Source organism: Cervus canadensis, chromosome 4, assembly GCF_019320065.1.
Source record: "Cervus canadensis isolate Bull #8, Minnesota chromosome 4, ASM1932006v1, whole genome shotgun sequence".
Classification (NCBI taxonomy): domain Eukaryota; kingdom Metazoa; phylum Chordata; class Mammalia; order Artiodactyla; family Cervidae; genus Cervus; species Cervus canadensis.
The window spans coordinates 86,044,208-86,056,398 of NC_057389.1; the positions used below are offsets into that span (position 1 = coordinate 86,044,208).

General features: G+C 57.2%; 2 protein-coding genes across 3 annotated transcripts in view; one reads left to right on the forward strand and one right to left on the reverse strand.

The window, feature by feature from the left end:
• Positions 1 to 2,115, forward strand: part of TMPRSS9 (transmembrane serine protease 9) — a 56,346-nt gene extending 54,231 nt beyond the window's left edge. The window contains exons 16-19 of the mRNA XM_043466081.1: positions 227 to 398; positions 993 to 1,258; positions 1,371 to 1,507; positions 1,954 to 2,115. Of these exons, the coding sequence (XP_043322016.1) occupies positions 227 to 398; positions 993 to 1,258; positions 1,371 to 1,507; positions 1,954 to 2,115 (737 nt within the window). The remainder of the gene's footprint in view (positions 1 to 226; positions 399 to 992; positions 1,259 to 1,370; positions 1,508 to 1,953) is intronic.
• Positions 2,116 to 10,770: 8,655 nt separating this feature from the next.
• Positions 10,771 to 12,002, reverse strand: TIMM13 (translocase of inner mitochondrial membrane 13). 2 transcript variants are annotated; one of them, XM_043466084.1, is made up of 3 exons: positions 11,858 to 12,002; positions 11,652 to 11,720; positions 10,771 to 11,481 (listed from the first exon to the last, which is right to left on the reverse strand). In XM_043466084.1, the coding sequence occupies exons 1-3, from the start codon at positions 11,930 to 11,932 to the stop codon at positions 11,383 to 11,385; spliced, it is 243 nt and encodes an 80-aa protein (XP_043322019.1). In that variant the 5' UTR covers positions 11,933 to 12,002; the 3' UTR covers positions 10,771 to 11,382. The 2 variants fall into 2 exon arrangements, with proteins under 2 accessions (XP_043322019.1, XP_043322018.1); XM_043466083.1 differs by having other exon boundaries at positions 11,813 to 11,992.
• Between the last annotated feature and the right edge of the window lie 189 nt (positions 12,003 to 12,191).

Genomic DNA, 12,191 nt, shown 5'->3' on the forward strand with positions numbered 1-12,191 from the left:
AAGGGTACAGGAAACAAATGCATTTCAAACATCTGAGGCCAGAAGAGGCGCTGGCAGGACCAAGCGCCAGGCCCCGTGTCCCGTGGGTGGGGCGTTTTCCTGAGGTGGGTCTCCCATCCCACGCCTCCTCCCTAGCACAGCCACGCAGGGCTCCATGGTGGAGCGGGACAGTTGGCACGGAGGAGGCGCGGGCCCTCCGACCAGCGAGCACCTGCCTCTCCCGCAGACTGCGGTCTGGCGCCGGCTGCGGCGCTGACCCGGATCGTGGGTGGCAGCGCTGCGGGCCGCGGGGAGTGGCCGTGGCAAGTGAGCCTGTGGCTGCGGCGGCGGGAGCACCGCTGCGGGGCTGTGCTGGTGGCCGAGAGGTGGCTGCTGTCAGCGGCGCACTGCTTCGACGTGTGAGTCCCAAAGGTCCCAGCCCACATCGGTGGTTCACCAATAGCAGCCCCCGAAAATTCGAAGCATGGCGCCTCCGCCCAGAACGCCCTTTCTCAACACCCGCAGCCCCAGGCCCCTCCTTCGCGCAAACCTCCCCTGCCCACCCACCACCGCCCCCACCAAATGCGCGGGTGGGGGTGGGGGCCTCCGGCCAGGTCTCTGGTGTCAGTGAGACACCTTCATCCCCAGCCGAAATGGCTTGGACCGGCACCACCCTAAAGGCCCTCCAAGGTGAGAGGAGGGTCCCCTTCCTGGCAGGGTGCCCAGGAGGAGGGCCCGACCAGGGTTCCTGCCCTCCATGGTAACACCCATCTCGGGATGCGCCTCACAGTGCCGAGGTCGGAGCGGTTGGGAGGTAGGACGGGGGTCCTCTAGCCACCAGAACCCCAACATTAGGTGGGAACGGACACAGCTTGTAGTGGCACCTCAGTGCCTGCTGGCCCCTTTCATCCTCCCCCCTATTCCAAGAAAAAGAGACATTCAACCGAGAGAGGTCAGGGGCCGGCCACGGGTGCAGGGGACCCGGGCGGACGCCTATCCTTCACATCCCACAGCTACGGGGACCCCAAGCAGTGGGCAGCCTTCCTGGGCACGCCGTTCCTGAGCGGTGCTGACGGGCAGCTGGAGCGCGTGGCGCGCATCCACAAGCACCCCTTCTACAACCTCTACACACTCGACTACGACGTGGCACTGCTTGAGCTGGCGGGGCCAGTACGCCGCAGCCGCCTGGTGCGGCCCATCTGCCTGCCCGAGCCGGCCCCGCGGCTCCCCGACGGGGCACGCTGCGTCATTACAGGCTGGGGCTCCGTGCGCGAGGGAGGTAGGCGCAGCCGCCCCTCCTGGGGCATCGGAAAGGACCCCACCCGGAGCCCCACTGTGGTAGCGGGTGGGCGCATGGCCTTACCGAGTCCCGCCTTACCGCTCGCCTGCAGGCTCGATGGCCAGGCAGCTGCAGAAGGCGGCCGTGCGGCTGCTCAGCGAGCAGACCTGCCGCCGCTTCTACCCGGTGCAGATCAGCAGCCGCATGCTGTGTGCCGGCTTTCCGCAGGGAGGCGTGGACAGCTGCTCGGTGAGCACTCTGCAACTGAACCGGCCCCCTGGGCCACACCCTCAAACCCAAAGCCCCTCATCCGGGCCCCACCTCCAGTGCACTTCCTCAAACAGGCCACCTTTGGCTCTGTGGAGTTTCCACTGAACCCCGCCTTGGTGGACACCTCTAGAGAGCCAGGTTCCACCCCACTGCATCCTCCCCCAGCCAGGTAGAGGGTTAGGAGTGGCGGGGTAGAGGCCGTGTCTTCTCCAGGCCCACCAGGCAGCTGTCCACCAACGTCTGCCAGCCGGATGAAAGCTCACCTGAGCACTGAACCCATTTCTCAGATGGCAGTGAGGCTCTCCCAGGGGCGAGGACTATGACTTACCTGGGGTCACAGAGGTCAGGCCAGCCCACCCTTGGCTGCTGGGGGGGGGGGGGAAGTACTGCGCACTCTGAGTACCCTTCCTCTCTCCCCTCCTCAGGGTGACGCTGGGGGACCCCTGGCCTGCAGGGAGCCCTCCGGCCGCTGGGTGCTAACTGGGGTCACCAGCTGGGGTTACGGCTGTGGGCGGCCCCAGTTCCCGGGCGTGTACACCCGGGTGGCTGCTGTCAGAGGCTGGATCGGGCAGAACATCCAGGAGTGACCACCACGTGGCTGCCCAGACCTGGACCAGAGACGTGGAGGTGGTGGGTGGGGGGCTGTGGGTAATGGGGGTGCAGCTGAATTGCATATTTTGTTCCAATAAACACAGCCCCTCGTCTGTAGCCTGCTGGCTCGGCACCTCCCTGTCACAGCAATGACCAACTGCCCGCCCCTCACACGGGGCCTAGAGGGGGAGGGATGGGGGCACTTCAGGGAGAGGCCCACCCCCAGCCTCCGGGCAGCCTGTCTGCAGGCTCCCCTTTACGTGAACAACACTCCCTGTCACCTGGGAGCCCAGGGTCGCTTGGGAAAGAGGGGGAGGGGTGCTGACGCCAGTCCCCACAGGGGCCCCAGCAGGGAAGACACACAGGGTCCCCCCACCCCACACCGACCCTCCCTCATCGATCTGTCTCCAGGAGGTCAGAGTACAGAAGGAGCCTGGCCACAACCACAGGTCCAAACCCCGATTCTATGCTCAGGCGTCCGGCTGCCTGACCTGGGCGTGGCCAGAGCTGTTCTGGGTCTTTGCTCTCAACCCTCCAGCCCCGACCCTGAGGAAGGTCCCTGCTCCCAACCCTGACTCCCCCGCCTTCAGCAGGAGAGAACGCAACCTGTAAGTTAAAGGGTCCTGAGATAAGAAACGACGCTACACCCCCACAAATGGCAACATACGGCACCTCCACCAGACCGAGTTGCAATGGACGCCCACTTTACATCAGCACGTTAGATGCCGCACCCACCGGAAGCCAGGACCAGATATTAGGGATCAAAAAGGGCAACCAGGGTGGCCCCCCTCAAAAAAGCCCTGCCCTTCAGGGAGACTAGTACACATGCCTCCCCAACGTCAGCCTCTCTCCCCCTCCCTTTAAAATTAAATCCCTTTGGCCAGGTCGGGGAGAAGTTTATGGTGAACTAAGCTCCTGATCCGCCATTCTCTGGTCACTGAATAAAGCTCCTGCTGTGTCCATCTCAGCTTCGGTCTCCTTATTCACCTACCGGAACCTGAAGAGAAAGAACCTCCCCTGAAGCAGAGAGCTGTGGTCGGGAGACCAGGGTCCACACTATTTAGTTTGGTCACAGTCTGGCACACATGTGGGGTCCACGCCCTCCTGTAACTAAGGGCTTACTCACTGACACAGGGTGGACAAGGCCAGCTAAACAACCGGGTAGCTCTGAGCCCCTCTGGCCAGTGAGAGCTACTGAACTCATCCTGAGACCTAAGAGCAGCCGAGGGTCAAGCAGAGCACCCCCCAGGTGAAGAATGTCCCCACCCCAGCACATCTACAGCAAGGCTGCTGCTCGCTGCAGATCGGGGCCGTGTCCAGTGGGACTGGAAACTTCCAGTCGCTGACATCAGAGGGGACCTTATCACCTCAGCCCTCTCCCACAGCATCTCTGCTCCCAGCCTCACGAGGACTGGGTCAGATTTCAGGCAGAGCACCTAGACCACGTTGTGGGTGCCGGATGTGGTGGGAGCAGCATCACCAGCTAGCCAGCAAGGCCCCAGGGAGCTGGAGACAGACTAGAAGCAAGGGCTCCCGGGAGGCTGGGGAGGGGGACTGTGTGTGCATGTGTGTGTGACCAAGCTGCCAGACAAGCAGAACGGCCACTGGGGGGCAACCCTCCATAGCTGGACATCACTGCCACTAACACAGAACTCATGACCTTTTGAATTGTCACCTGGCCCCAGTATAAACCGGCGGAGGGGGAGAGATGCCCAACCATGCTCTCTAAATCCTAACACCATTTCCCAACTTCTCTACCGCCAGCATCTGAAGAACATGGCCCAAGACCTCATTCCAGTTTCTGTGTTATGCATGAAATGTGGGGTTACTTCTAACCTCACTCCTGGTATTGGGGCCCCAGCCTGAGGGTCCTCATGGCCTCCTCCCCCACCAAGGACCGTGTTCCCCTTCCGCCGGCTCACCCAGAAGTCCTGAGTCATCTATCCCACCTCTCCTGGTTCCCATGCCTTCTATTCTCTCCAACCCCTAACTCTCCGCACCTCCTAGGGGGATCAGTCCACGGCACGCCCACCCTCCAGGCTCAGTAGGCAACTCCCCGCCTTGGGAGGTCCCCAGCGGAGGGAGCAGTGTGACCGCTCTGTATGTAGCACTCTTCTCCCAGATCTATAGGACTGAAAGGACAGATCCAAGGGTTTGAAGGGGACCCTAAGAGAGTCCTTCTTAATTTAGTCCAGGGAATATTTCAAACCTGTTTCCCCGCTTGGTGACATTCTATTCTCCTGGGGAAGAAAAGGCACTGATTATAACTAATACAAAGGAGGAAGCTGATAAGACCCATCAAAGTCATGCCGGACACGCTCTGTGGTGTGTTAGTTGCTTAATTGTGTCCGACTCTTTGCGACCCCATGGACCATATAGCCTGCCAGGCTCCTCTGTCCATGGGATTTCCCAGGCAAGTATACTGGAATGGGTTGCCATTTCCTTCTCCAGGGAAATCTTCCCAACCCAGGGATTGAACCCAGGTCTCCTGCACTGCAGGCGTATTCTTTCTGTCTGAGCATCCAGGGAAGCCCAGACCAGCCTGGAATTCAGGCTGTTTTCAACATGGACCCCAGGTGGGACCATCGAGAGGAAGACAGCCAGCAGCACCTCACTCTCGGGGATGTGATTTGTAGGGTTCCTGGAATGCCTCAGGGAATGCCTTTGCGTGTACATAAACGTGAACCTAGGGTCAGTGGATGGGCAGGCCATTCTTAACAACTTATTGACCACAGGTGGATGAATGCATCTTTGGTTACCCGAACAGTATTGACTGGAGATGTTTCAATATTCACTTACATAACAAATCACTGGCCACAGACATTAGTTCCTCAAAAATCCCTTGGTTAATAATGTGCAAAGTCCCATTTGACTTTCCAGAACGTCCCAGACATTAGAACATTACAGAAGCTGGAGACAGGGCCCCCGATACCCACTTCCCGGGGGTGGAATCAGCCTTTAGGGTGTTCAACAACTGGGTTATGGAGGCAGATGCCAAGGAAGACAGACGAGCAGAACCAACAGCCAGTAACCTGGCTTCAGCGATTGGTCCCCCTAAAGGGACTATGTGATATCAATGAGTCGCCCTGGCTTCCAAAGACCACAGTGGGGAGCAGAACTCAAAGCCAGGCATCATGCACAAGGCCTGCAGCAGGGCCGCTGGAAGGGGGATGACCCAAATGTCTTGAAGCAAGCCCAGGGGACCACCGCAACCTGGTTCATCCTTGCCGGTTGCACACACTCAAGAGGACTGAAGGTGCCCAGGAAACTCCCTGGAGGAGCCTTGGCTGCCTGACCGTGGGGGCAAAACGGTGGACTTTCTAGTGGACACGGGGCCCGACTCTGTCTTGAACACTTGACAGGACAGAATGAGTGAAGATAAATGCAGAATGACGGGAGTGGAGGGGAAGCTACAGGAACAGAGTTCCTGAGTGCGACTCGGGAGAAGGTCATCTCACTCTTTCTTATGTGTCCTGGAACACCTGCTTTCTCTAACATGGAAAGACATACTATAGAAACTGGAGGCTATGGTTTATCTCCGAGACAAACACCTCAACACTGAAACACCTTTGACTGTGGATTCGCTTGTTCTGTCACCCTAGTGCTATTGCCCTTTGCCAAGAATAATTTTTTTTTGGGGGGGGGGGGAGCACTGAGCAGCATGTGGAATCTTAGTTCCCCACCAGGGATCAAACCCCTGCCCTGTGCACTGGAAGTGAAGAGTACTAATCACTGGACCACTGGGGAAAGCGGTTTCACCAATGGCCTAATTAATCTCGAGGGGGTTAGTCCCTCTGTATGGTGCCGAGATCAAAGCAGTCAATCCTAAAGGAAATCAACCCTGAATAATCACTGGAAGGACTGATGCTGAAGCTCCAAAATTTTGGCCACCTGATGCGAAGAACTGACTCATTTGAAAAAGACCCTGATGCTGGGAAAGACTGAGGGCAGAAGAAGGGGACGAGAGAGGATGAGATGGGTGAATGGACATGAGTTTAAGTAAACTCTGATAGTGAAGGACAGGGAAGCCTGGCGTGCTGCAGTCCATGGGGTTGCAAAAAGTTGCATACGACTTAGTGACTAAACAGCAAGAAGCTGAGGATTGTAGGGACCTCGAGTCAGAATAGGAAGTATTCTCCAATGAGTGGTGTGTGTCTGCTAAATCGCTTCAGTAGTGTCCAACTCTGCGACCCTATGGCTATAGCCCACCAGGCTCCTGTCCATGGGATTCTCTGGGCAAGAAGACTTGAATGGGTCGCCATTCCCCGCTCCAGGGATCTTCCCCACCCAGGCATGACCCCCCGCCGAGTCTCATGTCTCCTGCACTGGCAGATGTGTTCCTTACGACCAGTGCCACCCGATGAGTGGATGACATTCTGCCAGTCCATCCAAGAGCTGTCTGCCACAGCACAGTTAACGTTGTCAATATCCTGGCTGAGAGAGGACCTCAAGTTTCAAAGGAGAAAGCCCAACCCTCCCGCAGCAGGCAGAGCTCATCATCGCAGAGGGGCCCAGGGCACAGTCGAGGGAGAGGAGAGAGGGGCCTTGTCAGGGGGCACCTTCAGTACAAGAAAGCAGCTCTGGCGTTTCCTGGGATGGCCGGGCTCTGTTGTATAGGGATCCCTAACTTTAGCTTAGATTACTAAGCTCTGGTATGAACAATTAAAAGCGAGGGCCCATGGAGAACAAAATGGCAACCCACTCTAGTATTCTTGGCCTGAGACATGCACGGACAGAGGAGCCTGGCCGGCTAGTTCATGGGGTCGCAGAGTAGGACACAGCTGAGCACAAAACGCACAGCAGATTGCAAAGACTTTAATATGAGAAAGAAATGTTATACGACTCAAGAATAAATCTTTAAAAAAAAAAAAAAAAAGGGAAGGACCAGGCTTCCTTGGGGGCTCACTGGTAAAGAACCCAATACAGGAAACACAGGATCCATCCCTGGTCTGGGGAAGGTCCCACACGCCAGGGCAACTAAGCCCCTGCGCCATAACCACTGAGCGAGCCAGGGGCCGCAGCTGCTGAAGCACATGCCCTCTGGAGTCCGTGCTCCATAACAAGGGCAAGTGCAAGGAGAAACCAGTGCGCTGCAGCTGGAGAGAAGTCCCCGCTCTCCCCAACGAGAAAAGCCCACGCAGCAACGAAGACCCAGCACAGCCAAAAATAAACAAACACAAATTTTTAAAAAGTGAAGGAGCCTGACCCTTTAGAGTGGACCCCTGACTGTGACCAAGTGCTCCTGGAACTGAAAAGGCCTCCCACGGGAGTCCCCACGTTAGCTTCACGGGACCCAAGCAGCTGCTCCATCCACATGCATGTGTGCGCGCGTGTGCACACACACACAAGAACTCACCAGGGGAGCACGCGCGCACACACACACACACACACAAGGAAGAACTCACCAGGGGAGCGCATGTGCACACACACACACACACACAAGGAAGAACTCACCAGGGGAACGCACGTGCACGCACGCACGCACGCACACACACACACACACGCACGCACGCACGCACACACACACACGGAAGAACTCACCAGGGGCGCCTCCCCACACCTGGGGCCTCTGACTCAGGCTGCAGCCTATTCTGAGCAACTGGACCAAAGTTCTGAAGCATTGCCCTGTGCTCACAGGCTGTAGCTGTTAATTCTTGGCTCCTCAGAGAGGTGAGGATTAACCTCTGGACAGCTCCTGACCATCTGGACCCCCCTCACCCCGACCATGTCCTGCCCTTCATAAGGGGCGGGAGGCAGACAACCTGTTGGTGACGGAGGTCCTGCAATGTCCTCACCTCGCCTGCCTGCACCCTCAGCCAGGTCCAAGGTTAATCCGAGATTGGGAGGAAGTCATGGGACAGGGTCACCCCCGGATTCTGGACCTGCAGAATCATGAGTGTTTCACCCATGGGAGGAGCGTCACAGAAGATGGAAACGCAAAGGAGGGCGTGCCCCGGGTCCATCACTCCAGCAGAGGACGCTACAGCTCTGCCCTCTGGCTGCTCTGCGTACAGGCCAGGGCACTAGAGTTGGGGAAAGGGCAAGCTGTCTGCAGCTACACTGACTCTAAAGCCAAAGGAGGCAGCGGTCACTCACCACAGAGGCTACCAAGAGGGAGATGCAGGAATAACAGGGCAGACACAGCAGCTGAACAAGCGGGGCAGGGATCACGGACTTCGGTATGCTCCCATCTACACCCCAGAACAAAGGGAGCAGGCTTTCAGATGGTGATATCTTAAAAACCCTGAATGCCTGGGGTAGATGGTTAATGGTCACAGGCAGCTGATCCTCCTGTCGGCCATCACACTGCAGGCCATCCGGGCAGCTCACCTGAGTACACAGTACGGTCAGGAGGCCCCATGTCAGTGGCTCATCAAGTCCACCACCATCCCTGTTCTCCAGTCTGCTTAAATGCAGTTGAAGCTCACTCTGTCTGCCTCCAGAATAAGCCCAACACTCACCCCCCACCACCCCCCGCAAGGTCAATGGAGTGACCCCCATGTGGGATAGAGCCACACATCCAGGTCAAGACTGGCAGACTGATTTTCTAGGGATGCCCCGAACACAAGGAAACGTCAGATGTTTGCTGGCTGTCACTGACACCCTTGCCAGCTAGACTGAGGCGTGCCCCACCCAAACAGATACTGCCCTGGAGTTCTCCAAGACCCTGCTCAAGGAAATAACCCCTCGGTTTGGGCTTCCCAAGTCCATCCAGAGTCACGACAGGCCTGCCTTTGTTTCCCAAATTTCTAAGGAAGTCTCTAGAGCTCTAGGAATTAAGTGGGCTTTTCATGTCACTTGGAGACCACAATTGTCAGGAAAACTAAAACAAATCAAACTCTCAAAAGAAACTCAGCCAAGTAATGTCCAGACACTCATCTGCCCCGGCTCTCCCTCCCCTAGAGCACTTGTGAGAACGTGGACAGCCCCTCAGGGACACGCAGGTGGGGTCCACGTGGGGGCATGTGAGGGATGCCCCTTCCTCTAGCACCCAGCTCCAAAACCCACCTCAGGGAGACGGACGCACTGAAACACGCCTTAGAGAGGAGTCAGAGCTGTACACACCTACAAGGGTTTGGAGCTGCCTCCCCTTCTGACATCACTTCACATCCTTTTCTCCCTGGGGACTGGGTTTGAGAACCTGGGATGCTGGAAATCCGCAAGACCAGTCAGACCCCCAGGTGCTGCTGTAGACTGCCAGACTCCTCTGTCTGTGTGATTTTCCAGGCAAGAACACTGAAGTGAGTAGCCATTTCCTCATCCAGGGGAACACCTCGACCCAGGGATCGAACCTGCATCTCCTGCATTGCCAGGAGGATCCTTTTATCACTGAGCCACCTGGGAAGCCCAGACCATAGGTGGCAGGACCTTCCCTAGTAATCTCAACCACCCACTCTGCCTGATGATTACAGGGCATGATTCCACGGGCCACCATGCTAAAATGACATCACCTACACCTGAGAAAGAAGTTATTGAGCCACCCACTCAACATACCAGTGAACCTACCACAGACCTTAGGTTACCCCCCCTTTTTTTTTAACCATGCCTCAAAGCTTGTGGCACCTTAGTTCCCCAATCAGGGATTGAACCCTGGTTTCCTGCAGTGAAAGCGCTGAGTCCCAATCACTGGACTGCCAGGGAAGTCCCCAGCTCACCCTTGCTTAGACAAATCCCAATTTGTGCACAATGCACGCGGCTAAGTTCTCACAACCCAGATATAACCATTCACGACATCACCCAGCCCCGAGATAGAAGAGCAACGGGACTCACTGTGGCAGGAGAAGGGATCAGTCATCAGTCTCCGACTAGCAGCCCCCTAGAGTCTCACGCAGGCCCCAGAGGATTTGTCTAAAAACATGGCGGATGCCTTACAAGGACTCCACTCTTCTCTGGACTCAGTAGCAAATATTCTCAAAGACAGGCTGCCCCTTGATTATCTCCTATCTAAGGGGAAGTCTGCACAGTTAAGACCTGCTACATGGGTGTCAATCATTCTGGCCAGATCAAGGTAAACACAACACAGGTATGAGCAAGCTCAGTGGTTACACAGATATAACACACTCGGTCCCAACCCAAGCTCCATTTGGAATTGGTCAAACAGAGGCCTCCTTGGCTTAGCCCGGCTTCTTCCGTTTCTCTACCACTAACTGCTATCATCTGCCTGCTCATCTCTGGGCAGGCCTCCTTAATTGCCTCTTCAACTTCCATCAGTGAACAGCTTGAAGTCATCAAACTTCAGGACAATTCGAATGCAAGGATGCAAGCATGTGGGACTGCAGCCTGGTAACCATCACATATATTTTAGGCTCATCAGGGAACAGTTCTGCCCCCCTCAACCAGGGAACCACCACACCCGTATTCAGCAAAAAAAACAGCCTCAGAAGTCAAACCATCTGTCCTCCAGCGTGCCTCAACAATGAGGAGCAGTAACAAGAAAAAGGGAGGCTTTGTCACCAGGGATAAGCCAGGAATTTGCTTAAAACCTGCCAACCACACCCCCCTCCCCACGTTTAGCAAGAGTTAACATAAACCTTTAAGTTCAAGGGTCCAGAGATGAAAAAGGAAACGCCCCCCACCACACACAAAGAAAAAAACAAGTGGAACCAGCTGAGACCAAGATGGCAGCAATTCAAACTCCAACAGACCCTGCATCTCATTACATGTTGGTTTTACTTTATGAACGTATTAAACAACACACCTCCCAGCAGCCAGTACCATACACTAAAAGACCAAAACAGGATAAAGAGGGGGTGGTCCCCCACTCCCTCAAAAAAGCCCTGCCCCTTCCCAGGTAAACTAATAAACATGGCTCCCCATCACTGACCTCACTCCTCCCTTTAAAATTAAATCCCTCTCGCAGGGGGTTGTGAAATTCAGCCCTGAACGAGTTCAAACTTCTCCATTCTCTGGCCACTGAAGCCTATGATGTGTCAAGCAGCACCCTCCTCCCAGGCAGACAGCGTAAGCGGGGTTGAGGCCCCACCACGGACGGTCCATACGACATAATCCGTTAACAGGCGCACAAAGGGAGGTGGCACCGCGGCCAGGGCCGCCCCCACCAAGACCCAAGCTACACCGGCTAGCAGGTGGGCGGCTAGGCGGAAAAGACAGGCAGAGTCCCAACGGTCCCAGCACCAATGTCGTCCTCACAAACATCTGGGAGGCAGTACGCACATGCAGGACCCCGCCTCACAAACAGCGTTTATGGAAATGGGTCCGGGGGTAGGGCCAGGGTGGGGGGTTGGTCTGCTGGCGCGTCGCGGTCACATGTTGGCTCGTTCCCGCTGCAGCCGCGAGTTGTAGGCACGTGACACGGTGTTCCAGGCGTCCATGTAGCGGTCCATGCACATGGCGATGCACTTCTGGGGAAGGGAAGGGCGAGCCGCTCAGGTCTGGACCTCTGCTGGTGCCCCCACCCCGGCAGCGGACTGCGCACGCGCAGCATACTCTTCACGCCGCCTCATTAAGTCAGCGCACGCGCGGAGGCCACCCCACCGGGTCCAGCCCGCGACCCCGCCACCCCTGGTTTTACCTGCTCCGAATTGTCCAGGGAACCCCCCGGCTTCCCGATACACTTCCGGAAGCACTTGTCCGTCATCCTCTGTGGGGACACGCGAGCCCTCAGTTGCGACACCGGCCCCGGCGGATCCCGCAGCCCTCAGCCCCCCACCCAGCCCCTGGCCAGCCCTGGACCTGTAGCAGCTCCTGCGCGTTGGCCACGGCGATCTGCACTTTCACCTGCTCCATGATGAGCCCTGGGTCCAGCTTCCCGCCGCCAGAGCCCCCGAAATCCGAGCCGAACCCGCCCTCCATGGCTCCGCAAAGTCAACCGGACCGCCGCCGCGTGCGCCGACCCGCACTCACGCCGGAAGTTCGCTGCCCCAGGGCCCCACGGGAAATGGAGTTCCGGTGGGTGGGAGCAGGGTCCGGACTACAAGTCCCATTAGGCCGCGCGAAGCTTCCCGCGCACGAGCAGAAAGGAAGGGGCCCCGAAGTCGGGTTTGCCGTGTCGAGAGGCCCGCACCTCCGTGCTTAGGCTCCGCCCCCAAGGTCCCGCCGCGCGTGCACACTG

Excerpts from the sequence above, each read along its gene's own strand:
- TIMM13 (XM_043466083.1), bottom strand. The coding sequence starts at position 11,932 with ATGGAGGGCGGGTTCGGCTCGGATTTCGGGGGCTCTGGCGGCGGGAAG. Across the intron at positions 11,721-11,812 it reads ACGCGCAGGAGCTGCTACAG|AGGATGACGGACAAGTGCTT; the intron begins GTCCAGGGCTGG and ends GTGTCCCCACAG. Across the intron at positions 11,482-11,651 it reads CCCTGGACAATTCGGAGCAG|AAGTGCATCGCCATGTGCAT; the intron begins GTAAAACCAGGG and ends TCCCTTCCCCAG.